This window comes from Rhea americana, unplaced genomic scaffold (genome assembly GCF_003343005.1).
Source record: "Rhea americana isolate MKP2758 unplaced genomic scaffold, rheAme1 scaffold_350, whole genome shotgun sequence".
NCBI classification, from domain to species: domain Eukaryota; kingdom Metazoa; phylum Chordata; class Aves; order Rheiformes; family Rheidae; genus Rhea; species Rhea americana.
The window spans coordinates 232,239-258,321 of NW_028186480.1; the positions used below are offsets into that span (position 1 = coordinate 232,239).

Genomic DNA, 26,083 nt, shown 5'->3' on the forward strand with positions numbered 1-26,083 from the left:
ACAAGACTGTGCAATGGACTCTAAATGATTCTGCTAGAGCTTTTTATTTTTCCATGTCCAGAACAACCAACCTCCATATAGATACCTATTTGACACGTGCCTTTCACTCAATAAAGTTCTCAGAGCACAAGTTTCTTCTTCACTAAGTGAGTTAGTGAATGCTACTACTCACTTGCAATGAGATAAGCTACTGACTCTCTTTGATCATYCACCTAACATTAGCTCACCAATGAACACAAGACCTAGTCCTAAGTCAGCATCCTTATTCATGTAAGTACAGCAGCTGTTTTTTTCTTAGAATTGCATTTATTTACACATTTGTGCTACATAAAACCAGAAGTGTGAATAGATTATTTACACAATGGCTTTTTTAAGCATGAAATGTCACAGTTCAGTGAACACTGCTCCCAGTTATGCAAGGAGAAATAAAAAACTAAAAACTGCATCAAAGCATGAAAGACAGCATTAARTATTTTGATGTAGTATATTGTAATTTTTAACCTATACAACAGAGCAGAATCAACATTTATCAAATTAGGCTGCGTTTCTTAATATACATATAACTTTTCTGTCAGGTATTGATTGACTGACCAAGAAGAGAGGTTCTTGCTGTTTAAGTAAGTAAATGAGTTTCTGCCCAATATCCTAAGGAAACTAACTCTATTTCTCCACAGACCCTTGAGGACAGAAAGTCCTCACTCACAAGCAGTTTGAAACTGCTTACAAAACATGAAAGTCTTCAATATGGAAGGAAGAATACAGTCAGCAACGTGGAAAGAYGCAAAAACAAAATATATGTGCAAATAATGGGGAAAAAGATGCATTGCCTATGTAATAATGTTGTCAATAACTCATTCAGATCCTTCTCAAAGTACTAGTGAGAATGTCCCAAAATGACAACTGCTTGCCTGCACTACCTCATTAGACCACCTTTGGCAGATAAAGTGTCTCTTAAAAGATTCAGGTTTAGGGTTTGGCCTGTTAAATGCTTAGCTTTATTCCATGTAGGGTAGATACAGACCTATAAAAACCCACCTAGTCCTTTGTAAAATCCTCTTYATATGAGAAGATCCAAAACAGTGGTGAAGCTGCTCATTTGGAATTTTTCTCCTTAACAGAAGGGAAGAGCTTTTTTCTTTTCTCTGACTATCCTGGAGAAGCTGCTCCCCCTCAAAAAGTCAAGTATCACTCATCTGTTCTTAAATGGATTATGCAAGAGTAAGCTATGGACACAGAGCTTTCCATGGCAAATGAAACCACAATTTTGCCAAGGGAGGTAATAAAGAGCTCTCTCCCTTTAAAGACTTGAGCTATCAGTCTTGCATATAAACGAATTTGCAAACTTATCTAAATGTCTCTATGAAATTGTAAGAATTATAATATCAATACAGCCGCTATCATTTTGCATCTTTTGAAGAACACTGTTAATACAGTTTTGTTCTGTATTCATTTACTGTAATTCCTAACTCTGACAAATACAGAGATATGAGGCCTCTCCCACTTCATTGTAATACATCCTGCTACACATCTTTTAATGACAATTCATGGAAAATATTAATTATCAGGATGCAGCTAGGAAACAGTCTTTAGGTTCATGTTCTAACAATCTAACCAGTAATCTTGGTAGACAAGTCATCTATGGGTATAATTTCCTAAATTTACTTTGCTGTCAGTGATTCACAGCTTGTTCTTATATATTGTTTCTTGTCCAGCTTTTTAGACTATAACRCCCAAGAGGACATCTATGCTACTTGAATATTATTGAGTACAATGAAGGATCCTTAAGGAACAACGTGAGTTGAACTGTCCAGGAATATCTGTTCTGTAGGAAGTCTTAATTTCATGTAATTCCAAATCAGATCAAGAAGCTCTAACTTCATATTCTTCCAACAAAATAAAAAGAAACAATATATATTGCTTTTGGACCATCAACTGATTTTTTTCAGCACCTCATTTCAACGAATTGCAGTTCATTTATTTCTTTGACATGGTAAATGAATTGAAAGATCCGAGAAAACAAATCAAAYTTGCCTTCATCCTGTAAGTTATAGAGACTCAAATGAACAGGCTGTAATATATCTCCTTCATCTTTTAACTATGTAGGGTTTTTTTTGATACAAGGCCAGATTTTCTCTTCTCCTTCAACCCTTCCATCCACAAGCAAATTCAGTCTCCTGGGTCACTGAGTATAGATTTTCTCCATGGGAAACACACCATATAATCTCATTCAAAAACTAACCTGCAGGTTTCTTCGGATGTCCTCATTGCTTATACCTACATGCATCTGGCAGGCTCCCGTGTTACAGAAGCAACCTGTGCGGACATGTATGTTGTAGAGACTGGCCATCTTGTCCACCTTCACAATTCAGCAGAAGACAAAGACATAGGAGAAGAATGAAAGAGATGCATTTTAAAATTGCGGTAAAAACCACAGAATGTCTTAAAGGTACAAACCAATTTGAGGTAAGTTACATCTTTAAATTATTAACAGACTGGTTGTAGCTGTTAGCATTCCAATGAACAGTGAGGACTTTTCAGCTTTGTTATTTCAGCTAAAAGAAAAGAACAATGGAAGCAGGAATAACTGCTCTGACACAAAAGAGTGCACTCCACCATACATGCATGCACACACACATGCACAAYATATAGAGGGAGAAGAGAGGACTGGAGTATCTCTTTCATTAGCTGAAGGAAACTCTGTTCACCAAGGATCTGAAACTCYATGTCTTCACTATAGAAACAAATAATAATAGAGGGTTTGGGCACGTAACTGCTCAAAGAGTCAGCTCCCTGGTAAGCAATAATGCCTGACAGGGTAGGCACTAAGCTGAAATACCTCTCTGAATGTCCCACGTACAACCACCAGATTCACCAGCCACTGACCCACACTTTCACGGTGCTGTGCTTTTCTGATTATATCATTTCTTTATCTTCCATGAAATAATGCAGGGGCGTAAATGTAATAAGGGATGACTGATTAATGAATAAATTATATGAGGGTATGAAAAGTAAGTGCAGGGAGAGCAGAAGCACACATGCAGACGTGCTCCTCAGAAGGGGAAAAATGTATGCACGCACTGGGAGGCTGGCACTGTAGAGAAGAGATGTGGGCTGTCAGGGTTCCACAGCGCAGCTAAAAAACATGGAAGCACACTGAGGGGATCTAAAAACTTTTTATGATGATTTCAAAAAGTAACAGCAATTGAGTAGATTAACTGAGTAGGTCCAGTTTTTGCATTATTTCTTTGACAATACATCACTGAGTCCCAGTCAGGACTGGCAAAAAGGATGGTCACATGATGAGAAAGGTAGCATGAAGCCTGAAACATCCTCAGTCTGCCACAGACTTCCAGAATAACCTCACGCAAGTTTCATTAATTGCTGTGTGCTTTAGCTCCTCTGCTGCAAAATTGGAGCTCTAAGGGCAAACATATTACAGACCGAGAGGACTCAGGTATTCCAACACCCTGGCCTCATAGGAGCTCGGGTTCAGCTTGACACAGAGTGACAGAATGACTCTCAGAAGGTGAATCAGGTGATACATGTTTGATAGAAATCTCAGTTTAAAGATGAAGGAACAGAAGTGTTGATCACTTCAAACCAATCACTTTCCTAACTACGTTAGGAAACTATGTAAGCATGCTTTACCTGTCAAAAGTTTCAATGTAAACACACAATCTAGTTTTTCTAGCTGGCTAAATTTCTTCTGCCTTTTTATTAAAAAAAAAAAAAAAAAAAAAAAAAACATTAAATCTCTTTGTATGGGGTACTACAGCCCAAAACAAGTAGCAAAGACTTTCTGAATAATCTCGCCTATATAATTTAGTCTATCTTCTGTCTCCTCACTTTCAAGCTTTCCTGTGTGAGCTGCCACCCAGAATGAAATAATTCAACCTCAGTAGTGTTTAACTCTGCCACAAGCAGTTCAAACAGCATTCAGAATTTTTTTCATGTGTGGGCCACAAGGCACTCCACCCAAACATGTGTTACACATATAGAAAAAAAATCCTACATCATTAAAGCACACAGTTATGTCAYGCTTAAATAGCTGCTGCCCCATTAGTGCAGTTTTCAAAGGGAAACACAACCAAAATAATTTCACATATCCAGAAAGATTGTTGGGGTGTTATTAACTTTGTTTTGTCAAAAGACTTCAATCTGAGAACAGTGACATTTTCTTGACTTCTTTATTTTGATGAAAAAAGTTGTCATCCTGATATAACAGTTTGTCACGGCGCTAGTGACTTGTGGGTGGAACTATCACTCTGCTAATGATGACAAGCAAAGCAAAAATCATGACAGTTATTTCRCTGCTGAATTTGTTCAGTGTTTGGCTTCCTTTGCTCAACATACAAAAAGCTTTAAAATATATAATTTTTTCAATATTATTTTTCAAAGAAATGTTGCTGAGGCAGCTTTAATTTTCAAAGTGCATGTCGTGTAAAGACGTTTCCATGACCCAGCTTTAAAGAATTGTTAACAATCAAATTTTTATTTTCATTTTGTCAAATATATCGTTATTGTTCTTTAATGAAGGTTCTGGACTTTCATTCTAGCCTTTCACTTCAGAAGTGAAACAAGTGACAGGACCTAGTAACCTTCTCCAGTAGTATTTTTAATTGAGTGGTATATATTAACTTGTACAGCAGAAAAAGATTATTGATATATATGTTAGGGCTAAGTATGAGGGTATGCACAAATATATACACTCTTTCTATTTTATATATATATATACACACACACACATATATATATATAAAAAATATATGCACATACAGATACACACATACTCCTAAAGATTACTGATGTRTAAGACCGTATGAATATTGAGGGAATAGAAAGAATCATTGTTCAAGAGAATAAAAMTAATTTTGATACAAGGTTTAGTATAAACTGAGCTCTGTTACAACCAATGTGAAGCTTAAACACATACAGGTATTCTGCAGATCTTGGCACACTTTTCATTGTCAACAATGAAACCATGTAAAGAACTAGTAAACACAGTGCTGCCACTCTGTCTGTCCTTTGAATACATATTTGACTTTCAATTGGACTTATGCTTCTAGGTCTTATTTAGTTTCAACCTGGAAATATGCCACTTTGGGAGTTAATTATCTCTCTCTGCAGAATTACCACATAGCAAAACAAATGAAACAAAACATCTGTTACAGTTATTTTGATGAAGAAAAACTTTCTTAAATAAAATATATCTTTAAAATTGCCATAAGGAGCAATAACAGGACTTCTGCGAGACAGGAACAGGTTCATCAATGAATACACAGAAGCATGAATGGGAGTAATGGTAAGGACACAGTTTTGTGTACTCAGATCATGAGCTTTGGCAGTTTCCCAGGTCTGATATTTAGAACATTGTAACTTGGCCTTTCTGAGCTTGAAGATTAAACTGTAAAACACATGTAGAAATCTTACAGCATTTTTATGGATTCAGTCAGTGAGAACATGGTAGATAAGCCATCAAGACATCTTGGAGTCCCTTCTCTCCCTTAAGAGTCCCTTGGCATTCATCCCTTTTTCTGAAGCTGTTCACTGTGTAACGTGATTCTCACGTGTTCCGATTCGCTGGCCTTTGGCACCCAGCTGCACTGGCAACCTTCCTGCCTTTGCTAAGTGACTGACACTCCCAGACCTTTGCGGTGGTCAAAGTGTAAGTATTCCTCTGGCTTCTGGGTGCGCTGAAATAAGTCTGAGAAAGATGCGGTTACTGTAGGTAGATATATCCTACACGATAGTAAAAATTTACAAATAGTACATGGTTTTGCGTTATTTCTAATAAACTAAGTTTACTAAACTAAGTTTACTACTAATTAACTAAGTGAAAACTTCACTGAGAATGACAGATTCTTCACGAATCCCYACTTAAGTCATTGCCACATGATCCAATTCTCTAACTCTTATTCAAGCAAGTACTGCTTAATCGCGTAGGTTATTTCACCGAACATCACAAGAATTATTCACATGAGTAAAGGCTTCCRTTTTTATGACAGATSATGAAGTGWCCTGAAAAAACAAAATCACAATAGTCAGTACTGAYAGGTGCTGTCTACAAGGAACTGGAATTTGGATTTTTGATTCTACTTTCTGAAATTTGGGCATTGTAGAGCAATTTGTCTGTCTGATAGATTTGTTCATTACAAGAATTTCACTGCAGACCACTGATGGCTGGTTATAAGACAGGTTCCACGACACTGCTCTCCACATCAGCTGCTAAATTAATTCACTGATTCATGGCATGGAATTGGAGAAAAAGTTAGCTAGCTCTTTTTGTCATCCAACATTTGATTGTGAAACATTGTTGCTGATGCAAATGCCTACTTAATCTTATTTAATACAGTTAAAAAGAAAGTCAGAAGAAAAAGAATATCAGCACTTTTTTCCAAATCATTTAGAGGGGGGGAAATGCATGTTGGCTGTGTTACTACATCATTATAAACTGGTTTAACTGCATGGTTTCCTGCAAAAGAGGCATTTCTTCCCATTCCAAAGAAAGAAATTCTATATGAGCAGGTTCCCACAGCATTGATGGAGCTGACCCTCTACTGCCTATTTTGTCTCCAGATGTTTACAATGGTTCAAACGAATTGCAGAATGAATGTAAATATCTCTTTCAGTATATATCTGTTCATCACTCACTCTGACCAAAAATCCTTCGATAAGTAATGAAACATTCAATAGAGATACTGAAATTACCAAACTGAGTGTCCTGATAGTGGAAATGTTAACTTATCAGACACTTTGTATTTGATGTGGTAATTTTCTCTGCTGGTTTCAAAGACAGTCAAATAGCAATAAGATTGCATGGGAGGGAAGCAGGCAGAAAAACTCTGCATAAATCAGGATATGAGGATTGTCATTCTGCAGGAATTCTTGCTTACAAGATGCCATATAAATAACAAACTGTAAGGCCTCCACATGCAACTGAATAACAAGAATTTTATATTTCTGAGATTCAAAACCTAATAGATATTTTGGGAACAAGGTGGTTATAAGAAAGAAATCAAACACAGTCTTGATTCTAAATGTATGACTTTTACATTTTTTCAATTGCCTTTTACTTCTCTGTACCTGCACTGAATTCAGGTATGGACTGACTTGGAATGTATGTAAACCTCATGAGTCCAAGATCCAACTACTGGAAAATGAACAGGCTGATGAATAGGCTAAACACCTTGGTTTTCTCTGATTTGGCTTCTCCATGGTCACAGGTCCCTTCTACCACTGGCTTTTTCTCTCATCTCTCTCTCTCTCTCTCTCTCTCTCTTTTTTTTTTTTTTTTTTTTTTAAAAAAAAACTGCATTCAGTGCCAGTGTAAATCTGAGTTGGTAAAATGCATCAAGCAAAGGATAGATTCCAGGAAGAAATCAAAGTAACCCAAGCTCTTTGCAGGTGCCTAACTCTGACTTAAACACAGTGTTGCCTTGTGAGCAGTAGTAAAAGGTCTGTATCTTTATATCATATTGTGCACTCCTAGCTATTATGCAGGTGAAATGCTTTGGGTCAGATTATGACTAGGCAAACAACTGTAGGCCAGTGGTAAACAACACAGAAGATTAAGCTACAACTAATATGAAGAAGGCATACAGCATGTAAAATTAGTCTGCAGCATAAAGAACATAGCACACCACTACAAGTGGAAATAATGGATAGGAAAATGAATGTGTGATAGTGGAACTCTAGAAACATAGATTTAATTCACGGCTCAGCCAAAACCTTTTCCACTTTTTCCTCTTTCTCTTAAGTGACYTACATTCTCCTTTTGCCCACATTTCATAGAATCACAGAATCAGTAAGGTTGGAAGGGACCTCTGGAGATCATCTAGAACAACCTCCCTGCTCAAGCAGGGTCACCTAGAGCACGTTAGACAGGGTTGCATTCAGGCGGGCCTTGAAGATCTCCASAGAAGGAGACTCCACAACCTCTCTGGGCAACTTGGTCCAGTGCTCCATCACTCTCACAGGGAAGAAATTCCTCCTCATGGTCAGGCAGAACTTCCTGTGTTTCAATTTCTGCCCATTACCTCTTGTCCTGTCACACAGGGCAACTGAAAAGAGTTTGTCCCCATCCCCTTGACACCCTCCCTTCAGGTACTTATCCACATTGATAAGATCCCCCGCCCTCAGCCTTCTCTTCCCCAGGCTAAACAGGCCCAGCTCTCGCAGCCATCCCTCATAGGGCAGATGCTCCAGCCCCCTGATCATCTTCATAGCCCTGTGCTGGACTCTCTCCAGCAGCTCTATGTACTGGGGAGACCAGAACTGGACACAGCACTCCAAGTGAGGCCTCCCCAGGGCTGAGTAGAGGGGCAGGATCACCTCCCTCCACCTGCTGGCAATACTCTTCCTAAGGCACCCCAGGAGACCATTGGCCTTCYTGGCYACAAGGACACATTKCTGGCTCATCGTCAGCTTGTCATCCACCAGCACTCCCAGGTCCTTCTCTGCAGAGCTGCTCTCCAGAAGGTCAGCACCCAGCYTGTACTGGTGCATAGGGGTATTCCTCCCTAGGTGCAGGACCCTGCACTTGCCCTTGTTGAACCTCATGAGGTTCCTCTCTGCCCAGCTCTCCAGCCTGTCCTGGTCTCTCTGAATGTCAGCACAGCCCTCAGGTGTGTCAGCCACTCCTCCCAGCTTGATATTATCAGCAAACTTGCTGAGGAGGCACTCCATCCCCTCATCCAGGTCACTGATGAAGAAGTTGAACAGGATGGGACCCAGTATTGAGCCCTGGGTGACCCCACTAGCCACAGGCCTCCAACTAGACTCCTCACCACTGATGACAGCCCTCTGAGCTTGGCCTTTCAGCCGGTTCTCAATCCACCTCACTGTCCACTCGTCTAGCCCGCACTTCCTGAGCTTGTCTAGGAGGATGTTAGGGGAGACAGTGTCAAAAGCCTTGCTGAAGTCAAGGTACACAACGTCCACTGCTCTCCCCTCATCTACCCAGCCAGTCATTCCATCACAGAAAGCTATCAGATTGGTTAAGCCCCCTTAGTGAATCCATATTTATCCCCTGAAAATATGGATAATAAATCTTCCTTAAATATTCCCATAGGAATATTTTTGGATTAAAGTCCCAAGATGGGCTTTGAAGTTTTGAAATAGTACAAGTATGGGCGATACAGATTCCTATATATAATTTCTCTATGTGGCAGGCAGATGCAAGCAAGATAATAAAGAAGGTGGAGCCAAGGTCTCCTCATCTTCAAAGGATTTAGATGGTGGACTGAAATTGGACACTGCAGGCATTTGAAGACACCTGTTATACTTTTACCATGACCCAGAAAAAGAAAATCCAGCAGAGCCTGTCAAAAGTGCAGTCATCTTGCTGATACCATAGGGTTTCTTTTCACATTTCTCCCCTGTGTAATGGAGTCTGTAGTTTCGAGACACAGTCGTGCCCTGTTTCTAAAGAAAAAATATTTAGCCTCTCTCATTTATCTTAGATTCTTTCATCTGAACAACTACGAGCATCTTTTATCTCCCTTTGCAATTTCCTTAGCAACACGCAAGGACGCTCCAGAGAAGCAGTCTAAGGCAACATCATTCTAGGCTTTCATGGAGTTTTCTAACCTCGACCAGCTCTGATGAGCAGTTTAATAATAGACAATTTCAAGTGTGTGTTCTCACATGCATCTTGGTCCCCCAGCAATGAGGTATTACAAAAAGCAACTCGACCTGAACTCTGCCACTACTTCCTCTGCAAAAATAGAGCTTCATTATCTACTAACGAGGTTTGCAGTCATCACACTAAAACTCTCAAGTACAGCATCTCCTTACCAACAATCAGCAGCTTCCTACCTAGATTAATTAAATTGCCTCCTGCATTGTGAGCCCTTTGTTGTAAGGGCTGCCTTTGAATGCTCAATACCATGTAACTAATATCACATAACTAAACATAAGCAAAGATCCAAGTTGTAATGTTATTTCTTGCCAGTCTGAAGTAATAAGGTGTCATTTTATTGGCAAGTCAGTCTGGTTTGCTGCATCATAGCTATCTCCCCACACAACAGAAGATAATACGAGTCACTGCTGTTGCTAAGGATGCCTATGAGACATCCACAGTACAACCGGAAACTAATTAGAACCAAGGAAATTAGCAGAAGTTCAACAGGAATCTTCACAACAATCTTTTCCTCCTTGTAATTCTGTTTGCTTTCTATCCCACCGGTCCATCTACTGTCTCTGGCTTCCTGAAATCAATGGCTGAATCTACAGCTAAAATCAATAGTGAGCAATCACCCCAGTAATTTTTAGGTAGCTATTGGGAAGATGGCCAACAATCCCATTAGGCATGTTAWGAACATTTTGCTTTCCCTGAGTCATCATAATTAATATAATGAGTGGGTATGCTTCCAAAAGCATTAGTGTAACTAAATCAGTCTTTTGACCATCTCTGCACACACACTCTTTGCTGGTATTAGAAAGTGCTGGCTTTCTGCTTTTTCTGGCCTAGATGCAAAAAAGCTGCACAACTTCTCCAGTTGCAAAACTGAATGATCGTAAAAGTAAAAAGTTAGAAGGGAACAGCTGGAAAGCAATATAAATGGACTAAAGCTTGAACAACAACAACAAAGCAGATCTCTTGCTTAGTATCTTTCTAGAAACATTTATTTCACATAAATAATGTTGAAAGTACCCTTCTTCATTGTTTAGCATCAATCTACTTTCTCCCATAGGGACACAGGTATGAGTTTCTTGGCAAGTACAGATAGCTACTACCAGAATCTTATCAGTAGTCTGACCAAACTGACCTGGTAACACCCTTCCATTTGTGTAAAATGCTGTAATTGCTTTTTTCATTGCTTTAATTAGCATGTTCTCATTGCTTTAATTGTAGATCTATATAACAGATACACAGTGCACTGGAGTTAGTCTACCACTGAAACACAGGGTACCACCTAAGACACAAACAGCAATCTTTCCAGAAATCTACCCACTCAAGATTATTACATGGTCCCTTTTATCATGTAACAATAAAAAGCAATATGAGTATCTACCTATCTAGTTGTGTGTATACATCTTTCTCACTTTACTTCTGAGGCTCTGCCAATATTTAAATATTGCTTCTCTATTCCTCTGAGGCTAGAAAGTGGGAAAGATAGGCACTGACTCCCATAAGGTGACACAGAAAGACTGCAGCAGCAGATTTCACCAGACCATTGCCAGGCTTTGCTGGCTACTGCTCTAGGTGCAGTTAAGCAACTTATTAAAACATCACTGAGGAAAAAGAAAGCTCATAAAAGAGAACACTGTGAAACTAAAACCAAGAAGGTGTATTCAGAATTTGAAGGTGCTTCCAGGACTGGCTATACCTGTTTTATTTACCATGAGCAATTACTTTTATGTGCATTTCCCACCCTGCCTCACACAACTTTGTACACTGTTATTTCTGTTTGCGGACCTGTTTAAATGCAAGCAAGCAGAATAATCTCTCTTTCTATTCCCTCAGTTACAGCTGTCCTATACAAAACTATTCCTAACTGCTTGTCTGACTCTTTCGTCTGCTCCTGATGGCTAGAACCTCCTTTATACTGCTTTCCTGCCAAGACTGGTCTCTCCTTCTTTGCCCAACCCATGTAATGATGGGCTTAGGAAGGGAGTGAGATCTACACTGCAGGAAATCTAAGAGAGTTGTTAGGAAACACTTTGCAGTACTGAATATAGCTATATTCTGGAATGAATTGCCTCAGGAGGCTCTGTAAAGGTTCAAATTGAGATGACCCTATCTTGGCATGCAAGAATGATGGGTAGCCTCTCAAAGTCCCTAGAGTCCTAAGATCTGTTTTTCTGCCTCTACTTTTTCTCAAGTTTAGTTTAGCTGCTAAGCTACTTAATAGAAGAATTCATTGCTACAGGATGCTTGAGATGCAGATGCATAACTGGGTTTAAAAATAAAATAAAACAAAGATTCTAACAAATTAAAGACAAGAAAATATAAAACCTCTATTTAAAAAAGCTGAAAGAAAAAAAAGGGAGGAGTCTCATTCTGGTTTTGCTCTCTTCCTATACTTTAAGCATGTGAACATAGGCAGCAAGAGGATACCACATTAGGAATGATGCCATGGTAAAAACCCTTGTAGATACTCTGTTTAGATACTCTGACATCAGAGTGATTTRGGACCACATGTTCCAGTGGGACCCTGATCTATACTTCAGAATGATACAAAATAAAGACAGAAAATGAAAAAAAAAAGTGGGTTTTCAAGTCTGTCCTCACTAACTCAAGGAAGGTGGTGAAATAAGGAAGATGGGTAGACAGCAAGCAGATGCCATAATAAGAGCCATCATGAAACTGTATTATAGATTCATGCTGAAGGGATACATATTGGAAGTTATCTGTTGARAAGTGTTGATAGATTTTTCTTGGGAAATGGATGAAGAGACATAGTTTAAAGCCTAGCCTCCCTCCTCCCTTCCCTCTGTGCTGATGAGAGTGAGGCAGGACATGCTAATGTCGGTGGCTCAGAGACAAAGCCAATCATAATCCATCTGAGCAGTGTTCCCAATCTTGAGAAGCAGGGAGGCAAAACTCATCCATATGCAACATCACAGGAGAGGAGCCTTCCTTAGGCAAACCAAAACGTTTATATTCTCTCTCTTTGGCAGCTCATTCCTGTTATAGCAGTTTGTCTATCACACACAAGTGTGAAATAGCAGGGCTACAGGCAAGAAGTCTAGGATTGCTACTGGACTGATGCTCACTCCCTTCCTGATAGAATTAGTAGGAGGTATGGCAAGCATATACAGATACTTCATTTGCAGGTGACACAATCGTGGCACACCACCTTTGTTTAGCTTCAAACTCCAGGCAAAGGAGATAAATGTCGAGTAAAAAAGAAGAATGGGAAAGGAAGGTCCTCATACAGGGCTAAAATKTTGGTAATTTTTCAAAAGCTAGCTATGATGGTTGGTTGCTTTAAGCCAACGGCACACAGCCAAAAACATGAGGGAAAATAAAACTGTCTCAAAAGTCTAGAGAGAAAAAAAGCAAATGTCTGTTTGGAGAAGTACTGTTTTTCAGTAGGGGAAGAGGATCCTGGACGGAAAGGGGTACCTGGGTAAGAGCTCTCCACAGCATACAATTGAACAAATGCTTCAGGTAAAATGCCCTCTGCCCATCTCTGCCTCTCATCTGTTTCCCCTCTTGCAGCTCCTAAACCAACTTTGCAAACTGAAAAGCAAGAGGATGTTAAGATGATTCAGTAACTATCTCCTATACAAAGGATGTTTAACAGGTTTCTTCTCCATTTTAGAACAAAGAGAAATACTTAAAATATTATTAACACAAAAAGCTCCTCACCACAGAGCTGGTGATTTTTTTTTCAAATCTGCAAATAGAAGAGAACAGACAACTTTACACTTCGACCTGATGTGTAAGAAATCCACTTTTTTATGTTTTTATATGTTTATGACTGTTATTACAAATCAAGATCGTTCCCTTATATATGTGACAATCAAAATAGTCTAAGACCTCTCAAGATGCACAATTCATGGAATTATATGCAAAGTTTTGATAAAATGATGGCTAAGATGTAAAATGAAGCCCAGTCATTGCTGTCAAACAGTGTTTCAGTTTTGAAGGGCTTGGGGACCTACATATTTACGACATATCCATATATACTGAAGACTGCAAATATTCACTATTAATAAAAAGCCAGTGGTGCTTCTCTGCATGAAGAATCTACATTTTCATATATTTCAGAAGCACTGGCATGCCACCTGTCCACATTCTATTAATAGCAAGAGCTGGAATGCCTTAGAATTATCCATTTAAAAAGCATATAAAGCAGCTAGCTAGCATAAAGGCCTTCTTTATGTCCTGGACCTGTCAAGTACTCATCATAGTTTCATCCCTGTTCATAACTGGGGCTTTTTGGTGCTGCAATGCAAATAAGCATATCACATAAAATGGCAGCCATGCTACTGCACAGAGCAGGCAATGTGCATGAAAAGAGAACAGGTATCTTCATAACTCATTTCAAGAAGAAATTACTACCAGTAATAGCCTAAAAGACAGTTTTACTGGAGGACATCATTTTCATCTATGGGAAGTGTCGGGAGCAGCCCGAAGAAGAAAGGTTTACAGTTCTAGTGCCCAAAGACCAGAGGTTTACTGAGATTTCAAAATTGTAGTAGCTTGATCCTAGATAAAGAAAAACATTTCATAAAAAATCCAAAGAAAAAGCCTCAGCTGGTGTTTGGAGCCTGAATGTCCCTCTTCCTTAACTATTTCATCTCCCATTTAGAGTGAAATAACTAAATCTAGTAACTAAACTGTCAGTTAAACCAATGATACATACAGTATTCAAAGCAAGTTTCTTCCATATATAACACTCTAAACCAGTGATAAATTTCAGCAGTCTCCAAGAAATGTTTAAATGAAAAAGCACTAAAAATTCAACTTCCATAATTATTTTACTCCCACCTTATCACTTCTCAACATCCAAGTGCTCCGTATCATATATATTGAGACAGGAGGCTGTCAAAAATGATGTCATCACTGAGAATGTAATCACGGTATAGTCTCGTTTGCATGTCTTACTATAATGAAATGCTTTCATTTGATCCTGGGTGCCACAATGAAGCGTTTACCATAGGCTGGGCCTGAGACTCTTGCAATCCTTCCTGACACAACTGACTCATGTACGTAATGCAAGCACGCTTCTGTTTAGTGGCACAAGCTTGTGAATTCTGGTCAATTGTATTCTAATAACATCAAGAAATGGAGAATTCAGTAACAGCAGCAGCTAAGAACAATTTTCCCCCCAAATGCTACACAGATGAAAGACACGAATTTTTCCCTGCTTTCATTTTTCATTAGCAGTTTTAAGTACCATGTATTTCACTGCATGCCTTCACATCCTAAATATCTTGGACTTAGTTCAGAGTTTTGAATATCATGTAAATTATGTAAATCTTAAGGCTTAAATATAAGCTTGGTATCCTCTGAAGACACTGTCATTCCTACTTTTGAAGTTTTTCTTGCTGATTTCGTATGTTCCAAATAAACCGCTCCAAACCTCATCAAAATATTTATTCAGATTGGCCTTTTCAGGCTACTGATCACCAGCCACACCGTGCTCGCCAGTGGCAATGGGTACACAACATTTGCCTGTCAGAAGGACAAACAGAACTGGCTGGATGCCTGGTTGTAAGTAATTATAGGTGGGATATCATGCATAAAAGAATAGAATATTCTGTCATTTCTCTCATTTAACATACCAGCTGAAATAAAATCATTGTTAACTGGCAGCTACGTATCCAGTAGTATGTCATCCAGAAATGTCATCCAATTTTCCCTAAGTTAAAAATTGCCCAGAATGTTTTCTTACCCAAGAGCCTTCTGAAACTGTGTTCTCTTAACTCCACTAGATTACGTTTGGAGACTAACCACTGAATGTACGTGAATGTGCAGATCATGGACATGAGCAGATTAAACCACTTCACTTCCAAATCAGTAATAGAAATATTGGATTCAGCTTTGCTTTGAATAAACCTACTTATTGTTAGACATGTACAGTGTCTCAGATATAAAGAAGATGCGATTATACTGTCAGTATGCTGGAGCTTGCTCTATACTGTATGTATTTTCTTTGTCATCATCAAGAGGGAAGAAATATTTTTCTCCCTCATAACTACTGTAGGATGTCTATGAAGGCATTTTATTCCATAAAGAAGCTAATTATATATTTCACACATATTATAGCCTTGGAAAGAATAGTGCTGCCGCTTGTTAATTTCTAGAAGTCATTAAACTGTACATTATTTTAATTAAACAGAGTACTCTAACAGGCCTTGCAGATGTGACTGGTGTACATTTTGAAAACTTTGTTAGTTCTTCATTCTCAATATACTTTTGCCAGAAATGATCAGAATCTAGCAACTAGCACAGTACAGATGATACAGATCAATAAAGAAGCTTTTATATGAGCAGTCATGGCAAGAAACAGCAACAATGGAGCTATAAGATTATAAAATAATTTTTTGAGAGTACAGTTGAGTTTAAAACAGTGAAATAGGCAGGAGCCATTTTTGCTGAAAATGGTGCAAATTAGAGGTATAAACAATGGCTTTGGTTTTAATCAAAGGTCAGTGAGAAAATCAGAATGTTTTTACAGTATTTTGCCAACCCAATTGTGTGAATATCACAGCTCTTTTCAGAGCATCACAACAAATTCAAGACTGTTTTAAGTGGCTAATTTACTCCTATAACATGGAAGTCTTTGAAAGGCCATATGGTGAATCTTTAAGACTGTTTGGTAATACAGCACTATAGTTTTTAGGAGTCATATAGGTAGAAGAGCTTCCCCTGTTCTATACATCTACCCTTCCTATGTTTATCAGCCTGACAGATGTCTTAAAAAATTTACAAAACTCCATATGGATAGACTACTAAGTAACTGCTGCATTTCTCTCCTCACTCATGTATATACGTATCTCACCCCTGTATTCTCACAAGCATTTCTCCGCATTCCCCGCTGATCATCTCAGCTCTTATCTTCTCTGATACAGGAGTCCAAGGCACAAGTCCAGGGAAGGCCTCTTGCAACACTACCTCCCTCCTAAATTGTGCAGAATTGCAGCTTCCACGAAGAACATAACTGTGTAACTACTGCTGACAGAGGAAGGTAGTTGCTGAGGCAGCCGCTGCCAGGTTCCTGACAGCTTTGAAAAATCAAGATCATAGAATCTTAAGGTTGGAAGGGACCTCTGGAGGTCATCTAGTCCAACCCTCAGCATAGCCCATACGGGGATTGAACCCACAACCTTAGCATTACCATGCTCCAACCAACTGAGCTAAACCTGCCTTAACCTGATCATACACTTGAACTTGTCTTGAGGACTTCCTCAATAGGCACTCAATGAAAAATTAAAGAGTAAGCAAAACTAGAGCACTGTGCTTTTCTCATATCTGATAAGCAAGCGAGTAACTTTACGCTCTTATCTGGAATTCTGTTCGCCATCTGCATTCCCTATAGGCTGCAAAGTCAGGCATGACTATGGTCAGCTTTTCATCACACAAATTAGATACTGCAAGGTGAACTAAGTTTCCTCTTACACCTGATGGATGAAGGCGAGAGCAAGCTAGGGAAAAATACTGGGTTTAAGGGATTTCTGAGCATGAACCTGACTTATAGCCCTTATGCAATGCTCATGCAATAAAAATACTCCTCTGTTCACTCAGTGCTTCCTCGGAAATATTACAAGAATGTAATCATTAGAACTGAAGAGAGAAGAAAAGTCCTCTTTCATGGATGATAGCAATTTTTTTGAGATCTGTTTTCCTTTGTATGTCAAAGCTCTAAGGCAGTCTCTCATGAGACCTGCCCTTGATTTCCCAATTTTGAATAGTCTAGAGAAGCAAGTCAACAAGATACCGAACTGCCAAGTCAATAAACTCTGTTAAAACAGTCCACTTTCTAAAACATGTACGGTACTAAATCTGCAAGATACTGGGCTTTGGCTATTACTTATGCACTGCAGGCACTATTTACTGAATTCTCTTTCCACTACTTTAAAAATGGTTTATACATACATACATATATGTATACACACACACACACACACATATGAGTGCCGATGAAAAAAACAAAATCAAARCATCAGAAGGGACTATTATGGACAAAATATGTCATTATAAACATGCTTAAGGCAAAAACTGAACACTCATTGAGGCAAGAGAAAAGCATACCTGAGAAAAGCCGATCACCTCTCCATTTTCATCCAGCATGTTAAAATTAATGATTGGACCCTGGACATCAGGACAGCTGAAATCTGTATCACTGTAAATACGTACTACAGGTGCCCCATTGGCATATGTTAAGGTAGACAGCACAGTGTAAGTATAGTGAGCTAATGCAAATGTATGTTGTCTTATGTTCTCCATTCCACCTACAAAAACAAAAAGGAAAAAGCAATATATGTCAGATAACTTTAAAAAAGGAAGATTTGAGGATGTAATCAGCACAAAAATAGCAGATTTGGGTTCCTTTAAATGAATATATGCTTTGCACATGTTTCTTTGTACAAAAAGCTTCAGCAGTACTGTAACATGAGGGATTTATCTACAAATTCATCTACTAGAGAAATCTGAAGTTATGCTGAAATGGATTCATGCACACTACAACACTGATAGTTCCAGTCTATACACCTCACTAAGATGTTCTGGAGCAATTAATTTGAAAAGCAGATCTTGCTTCAAATCTGGCTCTGCAGATCCTGAGAATGAGGCATCAATCATAGCATAGCACAGAAAGCAAATTGCTGTGTCTAGGATAAAATAAAAATAATAAATTCTAAATAAAAAGATAAAATACAAGTCTCAGCCTACACAGAAATTATTAGAATATTAAAGTAATATTCTTTTAAGCCTGCTTTATTTCCTTTTTTAAAAGAAAAGGAAAGAGGATATTATGAACGTCTCACTGATTACACCCATACAATCTATTTGCTCCAGAGAAGCTTTGCAAAGAAGTTTTCACAGAACTGGGTCTGGAAAAGCATAACAAAGAAATGTTATCCTTCCTTATTTTTTGCTATGCTCAATAGTTTGGAAAAGAGGACCGCACAGATTTCCTGACAGATGGAGACCTCTGCTACATCTCTGCTTTCTCAGAGGAGGCTGTGTCTCTGAGCGAGATGTGACTATCAGAATGGCTTCTCACCCTCGCACTCAGATGTATGCCACAGCATGATACATCACGGTACTGGTGAACTCGACGGTATTTTGATTCTCTGCAGGAAGCTCAAACAAAAGCTTTAGGTACAAAACCAGCCATTTCCATCACAGGAGAATGTGTCCAAGCTGAGAGGAAGAAGTAAGTTGTGATATTTACTGGACAAACTGACAGGAGGCAGTTACTGGGTATGATAATATAAACAGCATGCAAATAGGAATAACATGAATTATCATAAAGTACAGTATTCTGAAAAACAAGAAAAATACAAATAATCTTCAAAGTATGAACAGAAACACAGTAAAATCTCATCTTTACAGAGAATAATTAGAAGATAGCAACGTGACTGAAAAGTATTTTAAGCAACCTGGGCCTGCTTAGAGCAGATATTTGAAGGCTAAGAACATGTTTAAACTCAACCAAATCTCTACTGAAGACAGCTGGAGCTTTGGTTGAAAAACAGACTGGTTTCTGTTATGCATACTATGAGTTGCAGTATGATGAACATATATCACACAAAAAAAAAAAAAAGGAGTAATAATATCCTCAAAAGCCTTTTTAAGTAGAACAGTATTATTCTGCTTGAGTTTTGACTCAATATATTCTGTAACGTCAAGTATCTTATTTGAATTACATGAACATTTTGTAACTAAAAAGATGGTTGGCATATTCTTTTACTTTTTTTTTTTAAAAAAAAAAAACTGTGTAACTATGAATCTTACCACACTTATTTCTGTGCGTACAGCTTTTATATCTGAATATCTCAAAATTCTTGTAGTCTGCTATAATCTCCTAGGGGCAGAAATCTTGTAATCTGCTTGTGGACATTTGTGCTTTTACTTTTGAAAGGACTGTCTTGTTTATGAATGTATAAAAAGGAAAATAATATAGCTTGCTGATGATATACAGAAGAATTACAAAACCTGTTGTTATTTTCTATTTTATATTATTTCATACTATCATTATTTCATACTTTATATTTCGTTATTTTAATTCAGTTTCTAAAATACGTGCTATCTCCTTTAGATATGCTAGGAGAGCAGACAGTACAATCATAGAAATAGGCTAGATAAAAGCTGGACATTCACATTTTTGGTGCTAAATAATAACAGCAGAGGAATAAGTTATTGAATGAAATACTAACACATACAGGACTTACGAGGAATGTCACCAGAAAATAATCAGTACAATTTCTAGAATATAGCTACAGTAAACTTGGTGAGCAACTCTAGAACATTTTGGTCTGAAAGACGATTTGTATTTTCAGAATCTTAGAGAAGAAAAGAATCACCTAGTCAGAGATGTCCTGTTCAGCAGAAGTTAGGAGGGTTGAAAAATTTTACTTCTCAGCAGTTGTCAGAGCAGCTACCTCTGCAGAACTGACTGCCTATCAGTCACTGAGATGTCTTTAATCTCCTGATTCAGAGCTCTTCCAAACTGGCAGGAACCTTTTAATGGAAGATTAAACTACTCTCCGTCTATCTTGTTGAAGAAATCTCTTACTCAAGAAATTCAGTCTCTCATTCACAGCAATCATCCTGCTATCATTTTCTACATTGTCTTTTGCCATTCTTTTTTAAAGTTGCTTAATCACATTTCCTTGTTCATTAGTTACAGCTGATGAGCCTTTTGATTATTTATTCTGACAAATACAAATGCAACTGCCTGCAGTTGCTCTCCCTCCCAGTGACTGAAGAGAGGAAATGGTGTTGCCAGGGTCCATATTTTTAAATAGCAAAATAGGTTGTGATTAYGTCTGATGTCACAGAAAACTCTGTGAAACAAATACCAACAATCTGAAGTTTGTTCTGATAGGAAAAAGAAAGCATATATCCAGAAAATATTTTTGATTTGTTTTTATTTTTCTAAACTGTGCCCTGCATAAATTCTGTTCTTACCTCATMTCTCTTCCCACTAGGGAAAAGAATATAAAGAAGAAAAAATAAAAAACAACAWATCTTCAGCCTCTGACTGAATCTAAGGACAAGCATTATTGCAGATAGTCTCATATTAGGGGTGACAAGAACTAAACTTCCTGCTTGACCTAACCCAMCTGAGGTAATTGAGAAGGCAATTTCTACATTGTCATCAGCTTGGTATTTGTTAGCATATTACATTTCTGCATTTTGTCTTTTGTCTATCCAGAACTCTGTTCGTATGTCCAGTTCCTTAAATGAATATTTGAAGACTCTTCCCCAGTTGCCTCCTTGGGGCTAAAGCCTTAAGCCTTTTGAAAGATGTACCTCTTGGAAAAACCTTTAGAACTTCAGCCTGAGAAGTGCTGGGAAGGACTCACGTGCCCTAATTCCCCACTATTTCATGGATGTTACTGCCTATCATTGCACTGTTTCATTACAGGGAAGTACATCAAGTTCCTCCTAAAAGTTATTTTTAAAGGAAAAGTAATTTGTGTGCTCTGCATTTTGGACCACAGTGAATCTGACATAGCCRAAATGACACCTGAAAAAGTCTGCCCACAACCACTAACTGTATCTGTGTGTGTAGGAACACATCCAATGTAAAAGATGAGCATAGTACACAATTTGCACTCCTAAATTGCTTTTTTCTTCRGTGGCGCAAATGAAAGGACTTCCCTAACAAAGGGAAAAATCCCATGTTTCTGTGGATGAATATGTAACTTATTACTTTGCCCCTGTGTGTACGTTCTGAGTTTATGCCAAGTCAGGTATAATTATCGCATTATTTCTTAGATGTCTCCTCCTGGGTCTCTAGCCCCTCGCAACTGCTGTCTTTTCTTAAATTTGTCCAAGCAGTGGTGGCCTCTGCTCTTTGAAGTGGCTGTGGTTTGGGTCCATGGAGGGGCTATTTTCATCTGTTTTGGAGCTGGCTGGAAAGGGTCGCAACCAGCCCAGGGCAATTTATGGCCTCTTCCCACACAGGGCATCCCTGCAGCCCCCTGCTATCAAAATCCTGCCAACCAATCCAGTTACGCCCAACACAACACTACAGCATCCTGATGGGTTAGCACAGGCTCAGAACTACCATCTTATACTTTCTTTTGGATTCCGTTACCAATATTGATATGGCTTCACTAAAGAAAATTCWGAGTGCTAGTGATGCTCTTCTGCATGATGGTGTACATTTTTGCACGTTACTGGCTACTTCTTACATTAGGTAGCCACAAGCGCAATTGTTCTTAGCAAATGGCAGCAGCTATCGCACACAGCATATTGCAAGTGCTCATTCTGCTTTGTTAATAGACTACTACTTCATATGGATTTACTTTACAGAAGCCTGACTAAAACTAGGCCAACATTGATGTGTTTTTATAACCACCTTAGCAGTTACCAGATCTTACCACTTTGGCCATCTTTTGAAGGGCAAAAACATTTCTTTTTTTCTAGCTCCCGCCAGAGAGCAGATATTTCCAGTTCAGGTTTCCTTCACAGTTCCATGACTCCAGAGCAGCCACCCAAAGGTGTGTTGCTGCTAGGYAGCAAAGCCAGATCAGTTCCTTCAAACTCAAAACAGATGGAAGAGAGACTCAAGACTCATGCTGTTCTTTACTTTCTTAAGTATGTACACAAAAGCAATCTATTGCTGGGTAACCCACAGATAGATTTATAACGTCAGCTTTTCCACAGAAGTTGCATCTACGCCTTGTCCCATCCATAGGGAATGCAGAACAGTTTAACCCCCTGGCTGAGAAGAGCAGCTTATATTACATTTATTGTGGGGCAGTAATAGTGCATTCAGAGTGTGAAAGACGTGGTTGTCACCAAGGTACTGTAAATCCACAGCCTGGCTTACCTAACTTCTTCTATTTGTATTTTGTGGCTTATTCTATACGCAAAACAGAGTAACATTTTATTTTACTTGTGGAGTTTTATCTAATTAGAGAAATATGAGGTATCTAAACATCTAGTAAGAATGCTTTGAGTTAGTATAGTAGTTTTGCAACGTAAATGGGAAACAATCTCCTGTCCAAAACAACCACGATTTCAGTAGCTAGTTGTTTCAAGTGTTACTTTTCCCTAACAGAACCACAGACAGACAGGCATATGCCAAAATCTGTAAAAGATTTTGAATAAATGAAGATAAAACAGAGACTGAAATTGATCCTCTAGAACAAAAGCTCTAGTGCTTAAGGTTTCCAGGCTGCACTCAGGAAGCTCTGTGATCTGCATTCAAATACAGTTCTTATCTCTCTGATTATAAGGAATTAAATAGCAGAGATAAGGAAGAAGAGAGCCATAAATCAAATACACTGTTATTTTTTCTAACTTGCTGTCAAAAAACACAGGGATCGAGGTTTAAGCGGACAAATTCCCTGGTACTCCAGTCAATTCAGACYGACCTAGAACTCTGGATAGGAAAAAGATCAACATGATTTGTTATTCCTCATCATTATCTGACAGCAATGAGGCAGGGAAATGAAAAGCTGAAATCTGAGCAAACCAACAAGGATGGAGTGAAAATAAAATGTAGCCACCTTCTAATAAATCCCACTCAGAACAGGCAGCCACAGGGCCCTCTGTGTCAATGTACTAATGAAGCCCTGGAAACCATAACTCTTGTCAAAAATTCTGCCTGTTTCCTTTGCTTGCTACAAAAAGCCTACTTTAAGACTCATTTCTCAGACTGGTTCACTTTGCATTCTTTTATGTACGGAATTGAATATTTCTGATTGAATTCTGTCACTTAGTTAGGGTGATCTTCCTAGAAAATATATTTTGATGTTTAAGTTTGCAATAATAACTTCATATTTCTCCTTTGCAGATCTGACAATATACTCATACTGTCAATTGACAATACATTGAACAACATATTCCAGTCRATGCTATTTTCAGCAAGTCCACTCCAAACAGACCACCATAAATACAAAAAAGAAACATTTCTATGAAGATCCGACCTCCCCCTCACTCCTAAAGAGCAATCTTTAAATGGCATAAATACAGTGTTAGAGAAGTAAATAATCAGAAGGAAATATAATCAAATTAATAAGAAATCTTGATGGTTTGTTCTGTAGTACGGGTTCTAGGCCTCAGTATTTTTCTACAACCATCAGTAAAACTATTAATTACATACATTCTTAGTGAAGTTTTTTTGAATTATGAGAACCGCTATCCTACATCAGACTAAAAGTCCATTTAGCAACCGGCTGTCTTCCACAGTAGCAAACAGCAGATGCCTAGGGAAAAAATACATGAAAAATACTACGTAACATCTAAAAAACCACAATTGATAGTTTAAAGATTAAACAAATTGAATATAAATAAAAAATACATGAAATGAGCTTATGGATTGGCTAACATTGGCAACTAAACATGACTTTTGAAAAAGTACTGAGAATGTTAAGAGCTCCTAATGGAACTTAACATTAAAGCTGATTCACTGATACTTCCTTGGACTCAACAGAAAGGAGCTAATCTAATGTAGTATCATTGCAATATTGTTCAAAACAGTTAACAAATCTGGTTTATTTAAGCTCAACATAAAAAAATATAACTAGCCTACCAGCAAACTCATAAAACCACCCATCACTGACACTCACAGAAAACATCTAATATGTAAATAGATCGCAAAGCCCTTAGTCACATCGACTTGCATGAACAGCCCAATCAGTTTGAACTATAAAACACAAACAACAAAAAAATCGACCTGGGGAACAAGACGTGGGACCAGTGATGACTGTTTCTGCAACCTCAGGGACTACACTTTTATATAAGAAGGGAAAATTTGTACCCTTGGATGCCTTTTAAAACATAGTATCACTTCATGCATAGATTATAGTAGGCTTTCTCCTGAAGTTATGAGGTAGTAAAAAGACTACATAGAAAGGGAAAATTTGGTCATGAGACTATGATCTTTCCTCACAAGACCAAGTGTCCAAGCCTGAAACTTTGGATGGACTCTTGCAACTTAACCAAATACTTAGGTACTTACTCTGCAAGGAAAATGGAGAGTCACTTCATATTTTCAATACCTCTAATTCCATGCAAAATTCAATGTGTAATAGAGGGACCTTATACTCCCTCAGGGCTAATTCTTTGCATAATAGCTTAAATCCTTTTATTCTCCTCCCTCTCTCATACCATCTCAATATTAGACTGTGGAAAGCAATTGCTTAATCCTCTATTCAGAGTGTTATACTGAAACCAAACATGAAACACGTATTCGGTGTTTATCTTAATGAACAGAAGGCTCTTYGATGCCCCATCTCTCACTTCTTCAGAGCTGCTAATTCATGCTCTATTTTTATGCAGCGAGGGAAGTTAGAAGTCTTTGTTCTGAATAAAACGAGCAGAACATTCTAAAAGAAGCAGCTCCCGATTTTYAAATATCGTAATGACGAGTACTTTCCCTTCCTCTTAATTTCTTGGGAGTATTAAGAAAACGGATGTAGCACATGCCAGCTGGCTGGCTTACACTAGCAAAACTGTTTTAATCACAGGTACAATTCCATTTTGGTTAGCCACTTGTTAGACTGAAAGCTATCTAATAATACAAATCAGCTCCAGATAAGAGAATGAAATTTACTCTTTGCTATTTTTATTGGATTTCTTCTTTGGGTGGGAGTGGTATCCTCCTTTTCTTTCATGAACCTAAGCCATGTTCTTAGCAGAGCCAATCATTTCAGATGACTTTTCAAACTATAAAATAAGCAACACAAAAGATGAGAGGAATGAAGAGACTTTCTTAAAAAGGTAGAGTGCTTTGCATACCTCATGGAAGCAGCATTCAAACCAGATCTCAAAAGTGTGGGATGACAGGACCACAAACAGGTTCCYGCAATGTAACAACAGTATCATCCCTGAAAGTGCTCATTCACGTGATAACACTTTCAGAGGAAAAATATGGCTATTTTGTCTCAGTCCAGCAGAACAACTTCTGCTTATGATTCTGTCATCCTAAGGACTAAATGCAAGGGAAGCTTGTATGTAAAGGCACATGAATTCTCTCAGGAGACATTACAAACCAAAACCAAAGTGTAACACCCAGGCCTGTTTTCTGCTCTGTTATAAAAGTGGCTTTGCTGCCTAATGGGGCCTGTTATGCACAATTCATTGAAGTCAGCAKGTAAAAGCTTCACTAGAGCTGGTTTCTTGGTCTTTCCAACTCTCAACATCTAGACTGCTAATACAAGGCAAAGCATAAAACACTTTCCAGTGTTGGAGATTGAAAAAACATAAGACAGGCAACAACTCTATCATAAGACTAATTTAGCACCAACTTTTCAAGAAATCGTATTTATTTATATATTTTAGTCAGCAAGAGGAAAAGCTCTCATCTCTGGCCCAGCCAGAAGCTACGATACCACCAGGTATGCAGTTAAATAAAATTATTCCCTCAGACAACTTTTCTACAAGGCCCAACTCATAGTACTGATTGAAGGTCTCATAACTTTCTAATGGCTCAGCAGTCTT

At 38.3% G+C, this 26,083-nt stretch overlaps 1 protein-coding gene across 1 annotated transcript in view; it reads right to left on the reverse strand.

Moving 5' to 3' along the window:
- Positions 1–26,083, reverse strand: part of MOCOS (molybdenum cofactor sulfurase) — a 198,186-nt gene that overhangs the window by 34,089 nt on the left and 138,014 nt on the right. Inside the window, exons 6-7 of the mRNA XM_085311900.1 lie at positions 17,711–17,910; positions 2,240–2,356 (exon numbers count right to left, since the gene is read on the reverse strand). Coding sequence (XP_085168026.1) covers positions 2,240–2,356; positions 17,711–17,910 — 317 coding nt within the window. The remainder of the gene's footprint in view (positions 1–2,239; positions 2,357–17,710; positions 17,911–26,083) is intronic.